At 47.6% G+C, this 18,856-nt stretch overlaps 1 protein-coding gene across 5 annotated transcripts in view; it reads right to left on the bottom strand.

Annotated features, from left to right (window-relative positions):
* The window catches only part of LOC115157103 (histone-lysine N-methyltransferase 2C), a 123,197-nt gene that overhangs the window by 37,916 nt on the left and 66,425 nt on the right, over positions 1–18,856 (bottom strand). For 4 of the 5 annotated variants that reach the window (XM_029705036.1, XM_029705037.1, XM_029705035.1 and 1 more), the window contains exons 12-21: positions 12,055–12,141; positions 10,991–11,775; positions 9,197–9,331; positions 7,483–7,599; positions 6,905–7,009; positions 6,664–6,768; positions 6,046–6,227; positions 5,566–5,730; positions 305–411; positions 116–190 (exon numbers count right to left, since the gene is read on the bottom strand). In XM_029705036.1, coding sequence (XP_029560896.1) covers positions 116–190; positions 305–411; positions 5,566–5,730; positions 6,046–6,227; positions 6,664–6,768; positions 6,905–7,009; positions 7,483–7,599; positions 9,197–9,331; positions 10,991–11,775; positions 12,055–12,141 — 1,863 coding nt within the window. The remainder of the gene's footprint in view (positions 1–115; positions 191–304; positions 412–5,565; positions 5,731–6,045; positions 6,228–6,663; positions 6,769–6,904; positions 7,010–7,482; positions 7,600–9,196; positions 9,332–10,990; positions 11,776–12,054; positions 12,142–18,856) is intronic. The other variant, XM_029705039.1, reaches the window with a different exon arrangement.

The raw sequence follows: 18,856 nt of genomic DNA, 5'->3' as shown, positions 1-18,856 counted from the left end.
TTAAGTTGAAGAGTTAAAAGGACACTCTGAGATGAAGATATCTCTCAATCGACAAGAAATATCTAGAATAAATACCTAAAAATACAAAAGGCAGACAGACGTATGTTCTTCTTACCCATTTCTTTAGCCTTTGTGACAACTTGCGTCATAACTGCCGGCTCAATGGAGTCTCTGGCCTTGGACACTAGTGCTGTTGATGCAGTGAAGATGCACACAAAAGCCAATGATTAATTGGCTGCAGCCTGCAAGGCTCAGATACAGTAGCAAGGTATCAGAAGGCTATACTGTAGGTAGTAGTCCTTACCCTTGGAGGTCTTGTGGACACGGCACATGGTGCAGTCAAAGCTGCTGTCTGCTGCTTTCTCCACGTCCTCTTCCGAATGGAGACCCTGGCAGGAACCATGGATCCATCTATGGGAGAGGAAGAAGAGGGAGAAGAGGTTGGGGTTACGACAGAGGGACAACGGGGTTGGGGTTAAGAGTACCATAAAGGGGCAGGGGGAGTAGTGGGTTGGGGTTAACGGTGCCATAAAGGGGCAGGGGAGTAGTGGGTTGGGGTTAAGGGTACCATAAAGGGGCAGGGCTAGAAGGGGGTTGGGGTTAAGGGTACCATAAAGGGGCAGGGAGAGAAGGGGGTTGGGGTTAAGGGTACCATAAAGGGGCAGGGGGAGTAGTGGGTTGGGGTTAAGGGTACCATAAAGGGGCAGGGGAGGAAGGGGGTTGGGGTTAAGGGTACCATAAAGGGGCTGGGGAGGAAGGGGGTTGGGGTTAAGGGTACCATAAAGGGGCAGGGGAGGAAGGGGGTTGGGGTTAAGGGTACCATAAAGGGGCAGGGAGAGTAGTGGGTTGGGGTTAAGGGTACCATAAAGGGGCAGGGAGAGTAGTGGGTTGGGGTTAAGGGTACCATAAAGGGGCAGGGGGAGTAGTGGGTTGGGGTTAAGGGTACCATAAAGGGGCAGGGAGAGTAGGGGGTTGGGGTTAAGGGTACCATAAAGGGGCAGGGGGAGTAGTGGGTTGGGGTTAAGGGTACCATAAAGGGGCAGGGGGAGTAGGGGGTTGGGGTTAAGGGTACCATAAAGGGGCAGGGGGAGTAGTGGGTTGGGGTTAAGGGTACCATAAAGGGGCAGGGGAGTAGTGGGTTGGGGTTAAGGGTACCATAAAGGGGCAGGGGGAGTAGTGGGTTGGGGTTAAGGGTACCATAAAGGGGCAGGGCTAGAAGGGGGTTGGGGTTAAGGGTACCATAAAGGGGCAGGGGAGGAAGGGGGTTGGGGTTAAGGGTACCATAAAGGGGCAGGGGGAGTAGTGGGTTGGGGTTAAGGGTACCATAAAGGGGCAGGGGGAGTAGTGGGTTGGGGTTAAGGGTACCATAAAGGGGCAAGGGAGGAAGGGGGTTGGGGTTAAGGGTACCATAAAGGGGCAGGGGGAGTAGTGGGTTGGGGTTAAGGGTACCATAAAGGGGCAGGGGGAGTAGTGGGTTGGGGTTAAGGGTACCATAAAGGGGCAAGGGAGGAAGGGGGTTGGGGTTAAGGGTACCATAAAGGGGCAGGGCTAGAAGGGGGTTGGGGTTAAGGGTACCATAAAGGGGCAGGGGGAGTAGTGGGTTGGGGTTAAGGGTACCATAAAGGGGCAGGGGGAGTAGTGGGTTGGGGTTAAGGGTACCATAAAGGGGCAAGGGAGGAAGGGGGTTGGGGTTAAGGGTACCATAAAGGGGCAGGGCTAGAAGGGGGTTGGGGTTAAGGGTACCATAAAGGGGCAGGGGGAGTAGTGGGTTGGGGTTAAGGGTACCATAAAGGGGCAGGGGGAGTAGTGGGTTGGGGTTAAGGGTACCATAAAGGGGCAAGGGAGGAAGGGGGTTGGGGTTAAGGGTACCATAAAGGGGCAGGGCTAGAAGGGGGTTGGGGTTAAGGGTACCATAAAGGGGCAGGGGGAGTAGTGGGTTGGGGTTAAGGGTACCATAAAGGGGCAGGGCTAGAAGGGGGTTGGGGTTAAGGGTACCATAAAGGGGCAGGGGAGGAAGGGGGTTGGGGTTAAGGGTACCATAAAGGGGCAAGGGAGGAAGGGGGTTGGGGTTAAGGGTACCATAAAGGGGCAGGGAGAGAAGGGGGTTGGGGTTAAGGGTACCATAAAGGGGCAAGGGAGGAAGGGGGTTGGGGTTAAGGGTACCATAAAGGGGCAAGGGAGGAAGGGGGTTGGGGTTAAGGGTACCATAAAGGGGCAGGGAGAGAAGGGGGTTGGGGTTAAGGGTACCATAAAGGGGCAGGGGGAGTAGTGGGTTGGGGTTAAGGGTACCATAAAGGGGCAAGGGAGGAAGGGGGTTGGGGTTAAGGGTACCATAAAGGGGCAGGGGGAGTAGTGGGTTGGGGTTAAGGGTACCATAAAGGGGCAGGGGGAGTAGTGGGTTGGGGTTAAGGGTACCATAAAGGGGCAGGGCTAGAAGGGGGTTGGGGTTAAGGGTACCATAAAGGGGCAGGGCTAGAAGGGGGTTGGGGTTAAGGGTACCATAAAGGGGCAAGGGAGGAAGGGGGTTGGGGTTAAGGGTACCATAAAGGGGCAAGGGAGGAAGGGGGTTGGGGTTAAGGGTACCATAAAGGGGCAGGGAGAGAAGGGGGTTGGGGTTAAGGGTACCATAAAGGGGCAAGGGAGGAAGGGGGTTGGGGTTAAGGGTACCATAAAGGGGCAAGGGAGGAAGGGGGTTGGGGTTAAGGGTACCATAAAGGGGCAGGGAGAGTAGGGGGTTGGGGTTAAGGGTACCATAAAGGGGCAGGGGGAGTAGTGGGTTGGGGTTAAGGGTACCATAAAGGGGCAAGGGAGGAAGGGGGTTGGGGTTAAGGGTACCATAAAGGGGCAGGGGGAGTAGTGGGTTGGGGTTAAGGGTACCATAAAGGGGCAGGGGGAGTAGTGGGTTGGGGTTAAGGGTACCATAAAGGGGCAGGGCTAGAAGGGGGTTGGGGTTAAGGGTACCATAAAGGGGCAAGGGAGGAAGGGGGTTGGGGTTAAGGGTACCATAAAGGGGCAAGGGAGGAAGGGGGTTGGGGTTAAGGGTACCATAAAGGGGCAGGGAGAGAAGGGGGTTGGGGTTAAGGGTACCATAAAGGGGCAAGGGAGGAAGGGGGTTGGGGTTAAGGGTACCATAAAGGGGCAAGGGAGGAAGGGGGTTGGGGTTAAGGGTACCATAAAGGGGCAGGGCTAGAAGGGGGTTGGGGTTAAGGGTACCATAAAGGGGCAAGGGAGGAAGGGGGTTGGGGTTAAGGGTACCATAAAGGGGCAGGGAGAGAAGGGGGTTGGGGTTAAGGGTACCATAAAGGGGCAAGGGAGGAAGGGGGTTGGGGTTAAGGGTACCATAAAGGGGCAAGGGAGGAAGGGGGTTGGGGTTAAGGGTACCATAAAGGGGCAGGGCTAGAAGGGGGTTGGGGTTAAGGGTACCATAAAGGGGCAGGGGGAGTAGTGGGTTGGGGTTAACGGTACCATAAAGGGGCAGGGGAGGAAGGGGGTTGGGGTTAAGGGTACCATAAAGGGGCAGGGGAGAAGGGGGTTGGGGTTAACGGTACCATAAAGGGGCAGGGGAGGAAGGGGGTTGGGGTTAAGGGTACCATAAAGGGGCAGGGCTAGAAGGGGGTTGGGGTTAAGGGTACCATAAAGGGGCAGGGGGAGTAGTGGGTTGGGGTTAAGAGTACCATAAAGGGGCAGGAGGAGAAGGGGGTTGGGGTTAAGAGTACCATAAAGGGGCAGGGCTAGAAGGGGGTTGGGGTTAAGGGTACCATAAAGGGGCAGGGAGAGAAGGGGGTTGGGGTTAAGGGTACCATAAAGGGACAGGAGGAGAAGGGGGTTGGGGTTAAGGGTACCATAAAGGGGCAGGGAGAGAAGGGGGTTGGGGTTAAGGGTACCATAAAGGGGCAGGGAGAGAAGGGGGTTGGGGTTAAGGGTACCATAAAGGGGCAGGGGAGTAGTGGGTTGGGGTTAAGGGTACCATAAAGGGGCAGGGGGAGAAGGGGGTTGGGGTTAAGGGTACCATAAAGGGGCAGGGAGAGAAGGGGGTTGGGGTTAAGGGTACCATAAAGGGGCAGGGAGAGAAGGGGGTTGGGGTTAAGGGTACCATAAAGGGGCAGGGAGAGAAGGGGGTTGGGGTTAAGGGTACCATAAAGGGACAGGAGGAGAAGGGGGTTGGGGTTAAGGGTACCATAAAGGGGCAGGGGAGTAGTGGGTTGGGGTTAAGGGTACCATAAAGGGGCAGGGGAGGAAGGGGGTTGGGGTTAAGGGTACCATAAAGGGGCAGGGGAGGAAGGGGGTTGGGGTTAAGGGTACCATAAAGGGGCAGGGGGAGTAGTGGGTTGGGGTTAAGAGTACCATAAAGGGGCAGGGGGAGTAGTGGGTTGGGGTTAACGGTGCCATAAAGGGGCAGGGGAGGAAGGGGGTTGGGGTTAAGGGTACCATAAAGGGGCAGGGGAGGAAGGGGGTTGGGGTTAAGGGTACCATAAAGGGGCAGGGGGAGTAGTGGGTTGGGGTTAAGAGTACCATAAAGGGGCAGGGGAGTAGTGGGTTGGGGTTAAGGGTACCATAAAGGGGCAGGGGGAGTAGTGGGTTGGGGTTAAGGGTACCATAAAGGGGCAGGGGAGTAGTGGGTTGGGGTTAACGGTACCATAAAGGGGCAGGGGGAGTAGTGGGTTGGGGTTAAGGGTACCATAAAGGGGCAGGGGGAGTAGGGGGTTGGGGTTAAGGGTACCATAAAGGGACAGGAGGAGAAGGGGGTTGGGGTTAAGGGTACCATAAAGGGGCAGGGGAGGAAGGGGGTTGGGGTTAAGGGTACCATAAAGGGGCAGGGGAGGAAGGGGGTTGGGGTTAAGGGTACCATAAAGGGGCAGGGAGAGAAGGGGGTTGGGGTTAAGGGTACCATAAAGGGGCAGGGCTAGAAGGGGGTTGGGGTTAAGGGTACCATAAAGGGGCAGGGAGAGAAGGGGGTTGGGGTTAAGGGTACCATAAAGGGGCAGGGCTAGAAGGGGGTTGGGGTTAAGGGTACCATAAAGGGGCAGGGAGAGAAGGGGGTTGGGGTTAAGAGTACCATAAAGGGGCAGGGGGAGTAGTGGGTTGGGGTTAAGGGTACCATAAAGGGGCAGGGGAGTAGTGGGTTGGGGTTAAGGGTACCATAAAGGGGCAGGGCTAGAAGGGGGTTGGGGTTAAGGGTACCATAAAGGGGCAGGGAGAGAAGGGGGTTGGGGTTAAGGGTACCATAAAGGGGCAGGGCTAGAAGGGGGTTGGGGTTAAGGGTACCATAAAGGGGCAGGGAGAGAAGGGGGTTGGGGTTAAGGGTACCATAAAGGGGCAGGGCTAGAAGGGGGTTGGGGTTAAGGGTACCATAAAGGGGCAGGGGGAGGAAGGGGGTTGGGGTTAAGGGTACCATAAAGGGGCAAGGGAGGAAGGGGGTTGGGGTTAAGGGTACCATAAAGGGGCTGTAAGTCTCTGATGTGACAGACTGCACTACACATGAAATGGTGGGTAACATGTAAACAATAATATAATAATAATAATAATAAAGACATTTGGCTGGTTGGGGAGGAGCAGGGGGCCCACCTGTCGCATTGGCGGCACTGCACCACAATCTCGCCCTCGCTGTAGTCCTGGAGACAGAAGGGGCACGTTGCCAGGCTGGCACAGGGGGCGCACTGGGTGTAATTATTCTGCCACTCACACCTCCGGCCTGGCGAGGTGGCACCACACTGGGTACAGGACACACACCTGCAGGAGGGCACAGGAGAGGGAGTGAGGACAGGTGTCAATGAAGAGCTGAGTAGTACATTCAGGTGGTTGTACACTAAGTACAGGGCATTGAGAAATAACTCAATCATTCATGGAGAAAAAGGAAAGGTTTTTCTGTGTGAGGGGATGGCAAATAATCAAGTTTTGTTACTGGTACTTTGACTTTTCACTTACATCTACAAATATTGATGTTATAATATATAGGGAATAGGGGGCCATTTGGGACATAGCCATGTTATAATAATAGGAAGAGGTGGAGGGGATGCACAGATGAGGCAGCAGGGAGATACACACCATTTGCACTTCCAGCTGTCCTTGGGAACATTCTGCAGCGGAGGGTCCAGGCAGTAGGTGTGGTAGCTGATGTCACAGTCGTCACACAGCAGCAGACGGCCCGGGTCGGTGGCTTGGCCGCACGCTTCACACACCGTACACTCCAGACAGCGCCAGCCTTTATTCAACACCACCTTGGTGATCTGGGATGAGGAGAGGACAGGATCAGATGTGTTGTGTGAGAATATTGGCAAAAGTCCACATTGCGTGCGCTTGTCTCAGTAAAACAGTCCTATAGTAATGGACATTGATATATCGCTGTCCAGCTGAGCTACACTAAAGAGTTTTGTTTGCAGTAATTGGCAGCATTAAGATAGAAGGATAGAAGCAACTTGAGCCGAGCGTCATCTGATTACAGAGTTAACATGGCCCGTTTAATCTAGTTAACACTCACACACACTGAATCAGTCATATCCAGGTTAGAATCTAGGCTACACAATTCAAAGGATTTGAAATCAGTAGACGATTAACCCTGAGCACAATCATAACTGGAGTTCCTATGTTTCCTGTTCTTATGTAGTATCAATCTTCAGGAAGACCTCAGAGTGGCTCTGCCACTGTAAGGGATGGGGGCCTTACCTTGATGCCAACACAGAATGGGTGGTAGCACTGCCCACACTGGGCACAGGCCAGGAGACGACCCTCAGCACCCAGACCAAAACTCCCACACACCACACACATGTCCTGAGAGGGAAACAAATGGAGTTTACATACAACAATAGAAATTCAAAGTTTCACTGTACTAGGGTAAGAGGAAATAATTGAATACTTGTTAAAGGTATAGTGAATGTATAAATTCTGTACGAATACACATGCCCACCTGTTTCAATGTGAAACTGTCGTTGCTGGAGAATATGACCACAGTGTTATGCATGGCATTCTCCTCTTCTTCCTTTACCTGGTATGGTGATTCCATGGAGGTCACCTGCATGTTATGAAGCATGATGCACACATTCACAGTCAGTATGGATTGAGGAGGATTGTGTCCCTGTATGAGAAAAATGATCCTCTGATTTCTTACCAATAATACAGGGGTATAGCCTACATCTCCATAGGGCTTAATTACAGGGCATGTCCTAACATTTGTCTCACATCACGTGAAGATGACAGCATCACAAGACAATGCCAAGATATAACTATTGATTAGCATTAGACTGTGACCTAATGCTGTGTCAATACCCTTGGCTATTGAGTAACATGCCCACTGGGAGGACTGTGTTTTTATGTTGCAGTCTTTACAGCTAGAAAATAATCTGGTCTGTTTACAATACACACCAGGGAACCTAGGACACTAATGGATAAGGGGTAAATAAAACAGTGCTTTGCCTACCAATTCATTGTAATGGATTAGTGTCAACTAAAGTGATCAGGTTGGTTGGTGTTGGTGACATAGCCTACCCCCGGGTTAACTGTGGGACTGGCTCCGTTCTTCCCCCTGGCTCGGCCCCGCCCTCCTCTGCCTGACAGGCCCGCCCCTCTGGGTCGCCTCCTCCCAGGGAAGCCTGACCCTCGACCCTGCAGACAGAGAGAAACACACACACACACCTCAGTACTCCTTCTCAACACACACACACAAAGAAAAAAAACACACACACACACACACACACACACACACACACACACACACACACACACGGAGAGAAACGCATACAATTGCACAGGTCGCGCTCAGTCTCACACAGAAACACACACACACACACACGCGCGTCCTGGCTTGCTAGACCTGAGCGATGAAGTCAGCTTAATTAAAAAGTCTGCCATAGAGAACCTTTCCTGCAGCCCACTGTGGAGCTGTGAGGCTGCTGGCATCTAGTGAGATAAGACTGTAAAACAGGAAGAACAGCTCGGTCTACTTCCACAGAGGTAATGACATTTCCCCTCCAGTGTTGTTTGCTTGGATGGTAGGTAGTAGAACGTTGCTAGTGCAAGCAAAGCCTACGCACAGATAAGAAATTGTTTGTTTTGCAAAAGTCCAAACCTAAAAAAATATTAGAATCGCACTTCATTCAAGCTACAAACCATAAATTGATGCAGGGGAAAAAGCAGTCATTTCAAATTCAGGAGAGAAGAAAATGTATTCAACTAGGACGACTCTACATTCTAGAACTGTTCAGAGCATAGGCTGTCCAGTGGTGACAACACAAAACCCATTTCATCAAATAAGCCCTGTTGACGTTCTGATCTTTCTCAGACCTCTCTCTCTCTCCTGCAACATTCTGTGAGGCAGCCTTTCTAACACAAAAGAGTCCAGGCTCTCTGTCCAGGCTGTCGACAGAGGGCCTCTAATGTTATTCTGGCCATTTGAGCTCCATTATGCTGTCAACACATTTCCGGTGCTGGTGGCTGGTTGGGCCTAATCACGACTGTCAAACTGGGGTCTACTTTCCATGAATCTCCCCCCACCACCCAAATCTCTCCCCCGATCCCCCATTTAGCTCGAGACCAGTCCCTCCCTGCCCCCCATCCATCTGACGTCCTGATTGACACACAGTATGGTGCCATTTAACCTGCCCTGGACCCCTGCTAAGACCCAGCAATTACCACCTCACTTAGAGCCAGAGCTTGTGACGCTAATGTCACCATGGCGACAGATTGCAGTATCCATTTTGGCAGGCCCACACAGCCCACTTAATAAAATCCCCATCTCCACCCTGTCCCAAACTTACAAATGTATGAATCAAACAAAACAACAAACAAACTAAGAAACAAACACAGATTAAACCTTCCGCCTTAGGCTGCAAACGTAGGCCAAGCTATAGCACCATGCTTTGGGTTAATGTTACATGTACAAAGCCTAGCAAGTGATTGTCTCTGGCGGATAAAAGTTAGGTATTTTGCCATTAAGGGGGAGTTGTATTAAGCTACTATAGGTTCACATCCACCATTCCCCTATTAGCCTCTCACTGTGAATTCACCAGTCTCTTCTCCTCTGGTGAAGCATTGATAGGTGAATGATGGATGATTAATGATGAAAGTTCATCATTAAGATAGTGACATCAATCATCACTCTGCCAGTGCACTTCACAAAGCCTAAGCGGTAAACAGGGGGCTGCCGTGGCATGGCCCTGTGGTGGTTCTGGTGGTCTCCAGAGAGAAAGCCATGGTTCTTTACCACTCGGATGCTCCACCCGGGGCTACCGCAGCCGGAGGAGAGCTGCCTGGTATTTGAGACGTCCCACCCCTCTGGCTGGTCTGGGGACCAGGAGGGAGAGCTCACACTGCTATGGGGGCTCCCATGCCATGCGCCCTAAGGTAAAGGTAGGGGGGGTCGGGTTGGGGGTGAGAGAGTGGGAGAGGGAAGGAAGGAGGAGGGCGACAAAATGCAGCAACTTAAAAACCAAGCCAGCGATGGTGTAAACATAAGAGGCAGTGATGTTAAAGATGCAGTGAGTTTAAAAAAAGGCTAGTGGCTGAAGAAGCTTGCTGGGACAATTCAACACACCCCAAATAAAAGTAGAGTTAATGATTCGGGGTGTAAAACCAGGATGATATGATGCACATGATGCTTTATATATTGAAGCCAATCCTAGAGATCTCTCATGCATATAAGTTGAGGCATGTTTGGAGGGAGACATTCAGACAGCATTTGCATGGGTTAAGCAGAATTGTGTTAGTCGGCACAGCAACCTTGAGTTCACACAGCAGAGCAGCATTCGCCAAGGTAACAGCACCGTGCAACAGCAGCAGGAGGAGGAGCAAGAGACCTCAGCATCCTCTCGCCATGGCAACTCCGTGTCACTGCCTCACTCATACCACTGGCTTTTTGACAAAACAACGCCTGGTTACGTCAGGCAGCACGACTGACAGAGCATGCCTCCTCGAGACAGAAGCATGCTAGGCTTGAAGACACTAAATCTGACTGTACACAAGATTGCACTGTATTCAAATTTCCACATTAGATATCCTCCAGGCCTGAACTAACAAATTAGTCTAAGTCTACACCCACCGTTTATTTAAGAAATAGGATATATCTGGAGAGAAAAACACAATGTTTCAAAGCTTAACTCTCCTCAGTCTCAGAATCATCCATAATATATCATAGCCATGGGTGTGATTAATATCCCAGTTCTAAACACATAAGATTTGTCCCAACCCGCATACAGTGTCTCTGACTAGCGGCTTGATGAAAGTGGAATGTTCTTAACAAAACCCTAATGAAAGGTATTCAAGGGAGAATGCACAAGACATGTACTAGGATTTCCATAGAGAGGGCACACTAGTCTAGGACAGGTGCAATTGAATTCTTGAAGTTATTCTGTAGGCTTGTATATAGGCTATATGGATCTATAAAAAGTAGTGTATTATTACTGTTTATGTATGTTGGCAGTGTGTTCTTATAGGGCTGTGGGGCAGTGCGTGTGTCTGTGTGTACGCGCAGAGTGGGTCAGAATGAGCAGACAAAGTGAGAGAAAGTATGGTAGATTATGTAAAGGGGGTAAAGTGTGTGAAGGGTCTTGATAAGGGTGTTTGCATATGGCCTAAGGAATACAACTCTATAAGCATTCTCATTCTGCACAGTGTGACTTTTAGAGTCCAACAGACCAAGTGAAAACTGAGGGGAAAGGGTGAGAACGGCCTTGATCTCTGCTGATGATACAGTTACACGTCAAACGCAGCGGACACAATGGTTCTCAACTGCCACCACTGGCAAGTTCCCTGGGTTAAGTGTTCTCTGCAGCAGCAGCACTTGTTTTGTTCCTATTTCAAACCACTGAGTCAAGTCACCACTCTGGGGCAGAGCATTCAGAATGCTTCTCCACCTCTCATCATCAGATACGTACACTCACCCACACATTAAATAAATAATCAAATAAGAGATTCTAAAAGAGATTCTGGAGCTCTGGCATACCGCATGATTACCTTTGAAATACTAAGAATAACACACCCAGCACCACCAATGTCTTACCTGCTTCACCCTGGGTCTGCCTGGGGAGAACTTCCTCTTGGAGATGGCTGGCTTGCCCATGCCAATCTTAGGGGTGAGTGGTATGAGGGTGGTGGAGGAGAAGCTGCTGCCGCTTTCCCCCAGGGTAGGGTGGGGCTGGGGAGGCTGCCTGGGAGATTGTCCCCTGTTCCTAGGGGAGGAGTTGGTTGGGGAGGCAGCCATCTCTGCCAGTCTTTCCATAGATGTCTTGTAGGGCTTATCATTGATGGGGGGGCTGAGGTGGGAGAGGTTAGGCTTGCTCTCAGTCTCAGGGGTGGTGTCCATCTCTTCCAAGGCGCAGGCCACCGTCGAAACCCCATCAGTCAGAATCCCAGACATTTGTTTCTCCCTCCAAGCCTCCTTCGCTGCAGTCTCCAGACCTGAAGGATCTTCAACCTGTTCCACTTCTGAAGGCTCAGAGGCTGAGGCCTCCATGGGTTCTTCCTTGATGGTTATGGATGCAGTACTAGGTTCTTTGGTGGTGGTGGGTGGGGTTAAGGCCTTGATGTCCTCTGTGCTGGGTCTGGGTTTGACCACCCTCTTTTCAGAAGAGGGTTCTGTGTTTGCTGACTTGGTCATTCCTGTTGTTATATCCTGTGGCTGCTCTGGCTCTGCTAGAGTCTGGGTTGGCAGATGTATGGGCTGCTCTGGCTCTGCTAGAGTCTGGGTTGGCAGATGTATGGGCTGCTCAGGCTCCTGCTTGTTCAACCTGGGAGACTCAGGACTCTCTGTTGAAGTGATCAGGGTCTCTGCTGCTGGTTGCATTTCTGAGAACGTAAACAGAGATCACAACACAGGACACGTCAATATAATGTAGTCATGGAAACCAATCGATGATAAACCAGAATGGATGCACAATACAGGCTAATTTAACACTAATATGTCAAGCAACAGAAGTTACCTAAACTAAGTTGATGTAGGGCCTATTCAAAAATGACTACCAATTATTGTGAGGAAGTGGAAATAGAAGTACAGGAAGAACTATACACTGAAAGTAAAGCTTATATTTGGCTATAGTAATGGATTAAGGTGGTGGTGAGACCTACCTGTATGTAATTGGCGCCGGTCCTTGTTGACAGACACCTCAGTCTCTTGCTCCACCCCCTCAACAGCAGCAGCTTCCACCGACACACCTAGGAGAGAAGAAGGGAATGAGAAAAACCAAGCTGCAATGCCGCCATCATCGACTGTTCATATGGCCAGGCTCAGCCTGTTACATAACTACAGATTATCTGGGAAAGATTAGAGTCATAATTTTCATCTCAGGATATGGACATAATTAAACATTAATGGAATGAAAATGAAAAAGTGGGTGACAGAGAGAGAAAGAGCAAAGTGAGAGCGAGAGAGAGGCGCTAGAGAGGGTTGAGAGTGAGAGAGGTAAGAATGTAATAAATAAATAAATAAATATTAGAGGGGGCCAAAACAGGTGGAAATATTATGATGCCCAGCAGGCTTATTGGCAGTGAAATGAGTCAGTTTATTAAACATTTTGCATTAAACTCTCTTTTCCTGCCAACTTCGTGATATCCAATTTCAATCCAATTACTATCTTGTCTCATTGCTGCAACTCCCCAACGTGTTCGGGAGAGGCGAAGGTTGAGTCATGCGTCCTCCGAAACATTACCCGCCAAACCGCGATTCTTAACACCCACCCGCTTAGCCCAGAAGCCAGCCGCACAAATGTGTGGGAGGAAAAACTGTTGAATTGACAACTGAAGTCAGCCTGTAGGTGCCCGGCCCGCCACAAAGAGTTGCTAGTTCGCGATGGGCCATGTGGTTGATACCATTCCATTGACTCCATTCCAGCCATTAATATGAGCCGTCCTCCCATCAGCAGCCTCCATTGCCACAAAGTAACCAAATAATCCATTACTAAGTAATGAATCTGTCACATAAAAATACCTCATTTTCTCATGGCAAAGACATGAATCTAGGCCAACACTGGGTAGGAAGACTTTATTAACTCGATATTAGCGGAGGATAACGGTCCTGAGCTGGAGGCTATTATACACTTCAGGTGAGCTACCGCACACTTCAAGTCAACTGTGGAGAACAGACACACACAAGGCAAACAATTTTGGCCCAATCAAGCAACGTAGTATTCTATGGACTGTGTTGCAATAAAATGATTTGTCATTGCATTCTTGAACATTCTCTGGTAGCTCCTCACATCTATCCTGAGAATTCATGATGGCAACTTGGCACAATGAACTACAAACACTTTTCCCAACTTCCCATGTTGTTACTATTATCCAAACGTAGGCCATGTGAGTATTTCTGCTGGCTGGGGAAGGGCTAGGAATAACCATGACAAACTGCTACATATCATGGATCTGAGCGAAAATTCGAGCCCGGTCTTACCCAACCCTGGTGAGCTTAAGCCTGAGCCCAAGCCTGGTCCGACACAGAAATGTAATGAGCCCGAACCCGAAAAAAATCCTGATTTCTAGAAAACAGCATATTGATTTAAACTGGTGTTGAGAACAAGGCTTCAGAGACTGGCAGCAGAGGCAGGCGGCAGCAGAGATGAGGAAACAGCCCTAGTCTTAGAAAAGCAAGGAGAGAGGAAAACTCACCTTAGGCCTAGTTATGATCAACTGAACAAAGAACATATTGGAATAAATTAGGCTAATGCAATTGAAGGCATGTATCAAATTGTGGCTTACTAAAACTCCCAAAGTCATATCCAAGCTTTATAATCAATTTTAAGCAATAGCCATGTGTTGTAAACTTGATCATTTCGGCACCATTTTGATTGGGACAGCGCCATCACGCTGCTCTGAGTCGAAGAAAAGCATGGGGACTCACTTCATAAATCAATCAATGTCAGATTATTTTTTTTCACTGAATCTCCATTTGGCTATTTGGTTACAATTTTTCTTAGGCTAAGAAAATGTTAGCTAAGTGTGAGGTGAGTGCTCATGATCATATTTAGTCTAGTTTGAGCAGGACTGATTAGCACATTTTGATAGCATGTTATGTAGCTTATAGGAAAATGATATAGTCCCAAAATGTTTTGCATTTTGGCACTAAAAGCCTGTGACTTGTCTGATAATCAATTCATGTGATTTTGTTTCACTGAATCTCCATCAATATTTGGTTAATTGATCTCTGGCTGGGCAAGTGACGGTGGTAGTCCCTCCACATAGTAAAACTGTTGCTATGCTAGCCGCCACTCACCGTCTGACCCACGAGCACTGCACAATGCAGAGGACAGTAACACAGTGACCAAAATCAAACTCCTGTTGCAATTATTAGGATCGTTTAATTCACTAATAATAAGGCTTGTGTTGATGAGTCCGGACATGCATGCAATAAGTTAGCTAGCTAGCTAGCCAGCTAGCCAAGTAGATAGCTATGTGACCTGTTAGCAAACATTACAATAACTAACCTAGTCATCTGTGGTGTTGCTAGCTAGCTGTATTAGCTACATTGTGGGGTTCTTCTTTATTTCATTTTCAATAAATTAGCTAAAATGTAGCTACTTAAGAATCTTCCTGCAAGTTTATGGACCAAGAAAGCTGTACATCTGTACGTGTTAGTGGTGCACGGGTCAGCTGTTTGTTCCCCCACACCAGACACAATTGCTAAATAACCCATCCGCAACCACCCGACAAAGTGAAAATTACGCAACATGTTTCTGATAAAATGTCGTGTCGGGTTGGATGCATATTTTATGTGCTTGAAATCAGTGGCGGTCAGCGTAGGTGCACACAGGTCGAGAGACAAATTTGAGTTGACAGACAGCGACACATGGACGTAGGATGTAATAAATGGACGTTTAATAAATGTTTTTCAACAGAATCAGCGGAATGAATACACCTCTGATCATGCGTAAACACACAGCCAAGATGTATTCCTTCTCACATCCATGCGCTCTCCTCCGCTCACGTCTTCCCTTCGCTTGTGGACTTCAATGCTATACTAGATTCATTCTCTGATCCTTTGATTAGGTGGACAACATGTCAGTTAATGCTGCAAAGAAAAAGACAAATCTCAGACTGGCCAATAAAAAGAAAAGATTAAAATGGGCAAAAGAACACAGACACTGGACAGAGGAACACTGCCTAGAAGGCCAGCATCCTGAAATTGCCTCTTCACTCTTGATGTTGAGACTGGTGTTTTACGGGTACTATTTAATGAGCTGCCAGTTGAGGACTTGTGAGGCGTCTGTTTCTCAAACTAGACACTCTAATGTACTTGTCCATCTTTGACATGGAATAGCCTTCATTTCTCATAACAAGAATAGGCTGACGAGTTTCAGAAGAAAGTCTTTGTTTCTGGCCCTTTTGAGCCTGTAATCGAACCCACAAATGCTGATGCTCCAGATACTCAACTGGTCTAAAGGCCCGTTTTTTGCTTCTTTAATCAGAACAACAGTTTTCAGCTGTGCTAACATAATTGCAAAAGGGTTTTCTAATGATCAATTAACCTTTTAAAATTATAAACTTAAATTAGCCAACACAAAGTGCCATTGGAACACAGGACTGATGGTTGCTGATAATGGGCCTCTGTACGCCTATGTAGATATTCCATTATTTTTTTTTATTATTTTTTTTTTTTTTAAATCAGCCGTTTCCAACTACAATAGTAATTTACAACATTAACAATATCTACACCGTATTTCTGATCAATTTGATGTTATTTTAATGGACATAAAAATGTATCTTTTCTTTCAAAAACAAGGACATTTCTAAGTGACCCCAAACTTTTGAACGGTAGTGTACATCTGGTCTATAATTTTAGTGCAGGAAATTCTTAATACTGCAGGAGTTAATATTATATTCACCAGTTTTGAATGTTATATGGTTTTTGTAAATCTCTGAGTGATGTTCTATCGATTCCCTGGATCATTTCATGTGTTCACATGTATTGGAGTTATTGGCGTTCAAGCATGCAGAAATCCTTCCGGTATGACGTATTTGTATTTATTAGACAGCAGCTACTCTTCCTAGCACTGTGACAAAGTCACTCTCAATACACAGGAAGTTAATAGGAATGTGACTTTTAGATCACAAAAACGTCTATAATACATGTCAGATTTCAATACTAGCCAATGTCATAACTCGGGAAGATGTCTTCTCTCAAATGAGCCATTTATCACATTTTTGCAATTCATCCCAAAGGTGTTCGATGGGGTTGAGGTAAGGGCACTGTGCAAGCCAGTCAAGTTCCTCCACACCGATGTCGACAAAACCATTTCTGTATGGACCTCGCTTTGCGCACGGGGGCATTCTCAATCTAAAACAGGAAAGGGCTTTCCCCAAACTGTTGCCACAAAGTTGGAAGCACAGAATGGTAATTGTATGTTGTAGCATTAAGATTTCCCTTCACTGGAACTAAGGGGCCTAGCCCGAACCATGAAAAACATCCCCAGACCATTATTCCTCCTCTAGCCAACTTTACAGTTGGCACTACGCATTCGGGCAGGTAGCGTTCTCCTGGCATCCACCAAATCCAGATTTGTCCGTCGGACTGCCAGATGGTGAAGCGTGAGCTTTACACCACTCCAGCCGACGCTTGGCATTGTGCATAGTGATATTAGACTTGTGTGTGGCTGCTCGGCCATAGAAACCCATTTAATGAACCTCCCGACGAACAGTTATTTTGCAGACATTGCTTCCAGAGGCAGTTATGGAACTCGCACTTTTGTAAATACAGTTGAAGTCGGAAGTTAACATACACTTAGGTTGGAATAATACAAATTATTTTTCAACTACTCCACAAATATCTTGTTAACAAACTGTAGTTTTGGCAAGTCGGTTAGGACATCTACTTTGCGCATGACAAGTCATTTTTCCAACAATTGTTTACAGAAAGATTATTTCACTTATAATTCACTGTATCACAATTCCAGTGGGTCAGAAGTTACATACAGTCAACTTAGTGTGCCTTTAAACAGCTTGGAAAATTCCAGAAAATGATGTCATGGCTTTAGAAGCTTCTGATAGGCTAATTGACATCATTTGAGTGAATTGGCAGTGTACCTGTGGATGTATTTCAAGGCCTACCTTCAAACTCAGAAATCAGCCAAGACCTCAGAAAACTAATTGTAGACCTCCACAAGTCTGGTTCATCCTTGGGAGCAATTTCCAAATGCCTGAAGGTACCACGTTCATCTGTACAAACAATAGTACACAAGTATAAACACCATGGGACCATGCAGCCGTCATACTGCTCAGGAAGGAGACGCGTTCTGTCTCCTAGAGATGAACGTACTTTGGTGTGAAAAGTGCAAATCAATCCCAGAACAGCAGCAAAGGACCTTGTGAAGATGCTGGAGGAAACGGGTACAAAAGCATCTATATCCACAGTAAAACGAGTCCTATATCGACATAACCTTAAAGTCCGCTCAGCAAGGAAGAAGCCACTGCTCTAAAACCGCCATAAAAAAGCCAGACTACGGTCTGCAACTGCACATGGGGAAAAATATCGTACTTTTTGGAGAAATGTCGTCTGGTCTGATGAAACAAAAATAGAACTGTTTGGCCATAACGACCATCGTTATGTTTGGAGGAAAAAGGGGGATGCTTGCAAGTCAAAGAACACCATCCCAAACGTGAAGCACGGGGGTGGCAGCATCATGTTGTGGGGGTGCTTTGCTGCAGGAGGGACTGGTGCACTTCACAAAATAGATGACATCATGAGGCAGGAAAATTATGTGGATATATTGAAGCAACATCTGAAGACATCAGTCAGGAAGTTAAAGCTTGGTCGCACATGGGTCTTCCAAATGGACAATGACCCCAAGCATACTTTCAAAGTTGTGGCAAAACGGCTTAAGGAAAACAAAGTCAAGGTATTTGAGTGGTCATCACAAAGCCCTGAGACCTCAATCCCATAGAAAATGTGTTGGCAGAACTGAAAAAGTGTGTGCAAGCAAGGAGGCCTACAAACCTGACTCAGTTACACCAGCTCTGTCAAGAGGAATGGGCCAAAATACACCCAACTTATTGTGGGAAGCTTGTGGAAGGGTACCGGAAATGTTTGACCCAAGTTAAACAATTTAAAGGCAATGCTACCAAATACTAATTGAGTGTATGTAAACTTCTGACCCATTGGGAATGTGACAAAAAAAATAAAAGCTGAAATAATTCTCTCTATTATTCTGACATTTCACATTCTTAAAACAAAGTGGTGATCCTAACTGACCTAAGACAGGGAATTGTGAAAAACTGAGTTTAAATGTATTTGGCTAAGGTGTATGTACATTTCCGACTTCAACTGAATAGTGGATGTTAACAAACATGCTGATTTTCCTTGAATGTCGTTACGTTATGATTCCAAAACGATAAAATATAACAGATAGCAAGTTAATTATCTCACATCTCGAAAATATTTGTATTGTCCTTCTTGTTGATGAAATTCGTGCTAATGTTGGGTTTTTTAGTTAGCACTCCATAGAGTGCAATTCACTCCTTGTTGGATGGCGCTCCTTGTTCCAGAATCGCCCAGGCTGCACCGCCCGGCTGGCCCAATGACATAGCATGGGCAACGTTTCTAATCTCGTCAAAAGTATATCTGCCGTTGGGAATGTCAGACTCAACTCTCTGAGACACATCGATCTGCAGGTTGAACATTGTGAGCTTAGAGACTCCTAAATTGATAGTGCAGGTTTTTCTTTAGGTGATTTTAGCTACTTTACATGCTGATATTGTCTTTAGCGACATTTGCTTGCTAACCAGCCAGCCCATAGCGAGAGCATTGCATTGTGGATTTTGTAGTTGACGTGAACTGCAACAGATTTAAATTGTACATTTGTCACATCCCTAAAAACAAGTGCATTATTTTGCTCTCGACTCGGGTGTAGTAGGGCGATATGGCCAAAATATCATATCACAGTAA

This window comes from Salmo trutta, chromosome 21 (assembly GCF_901001165.1).
Source record: "Salmo trutta chromosome 21, fSalTru1.1, whole genome shotgun sequence".
In the NCBI taxonomy this organism is placed as follows: Eukaryota; Metazoa; Chordata; class Actinopteri; order Salmoniformes; family Salmonidae; genus Salmo; species Salmo trutta.
Note: the sequence above shows the minus strand (reverse complement) of the source record. Positions and strands in the feature narration are given on the sequence as shown.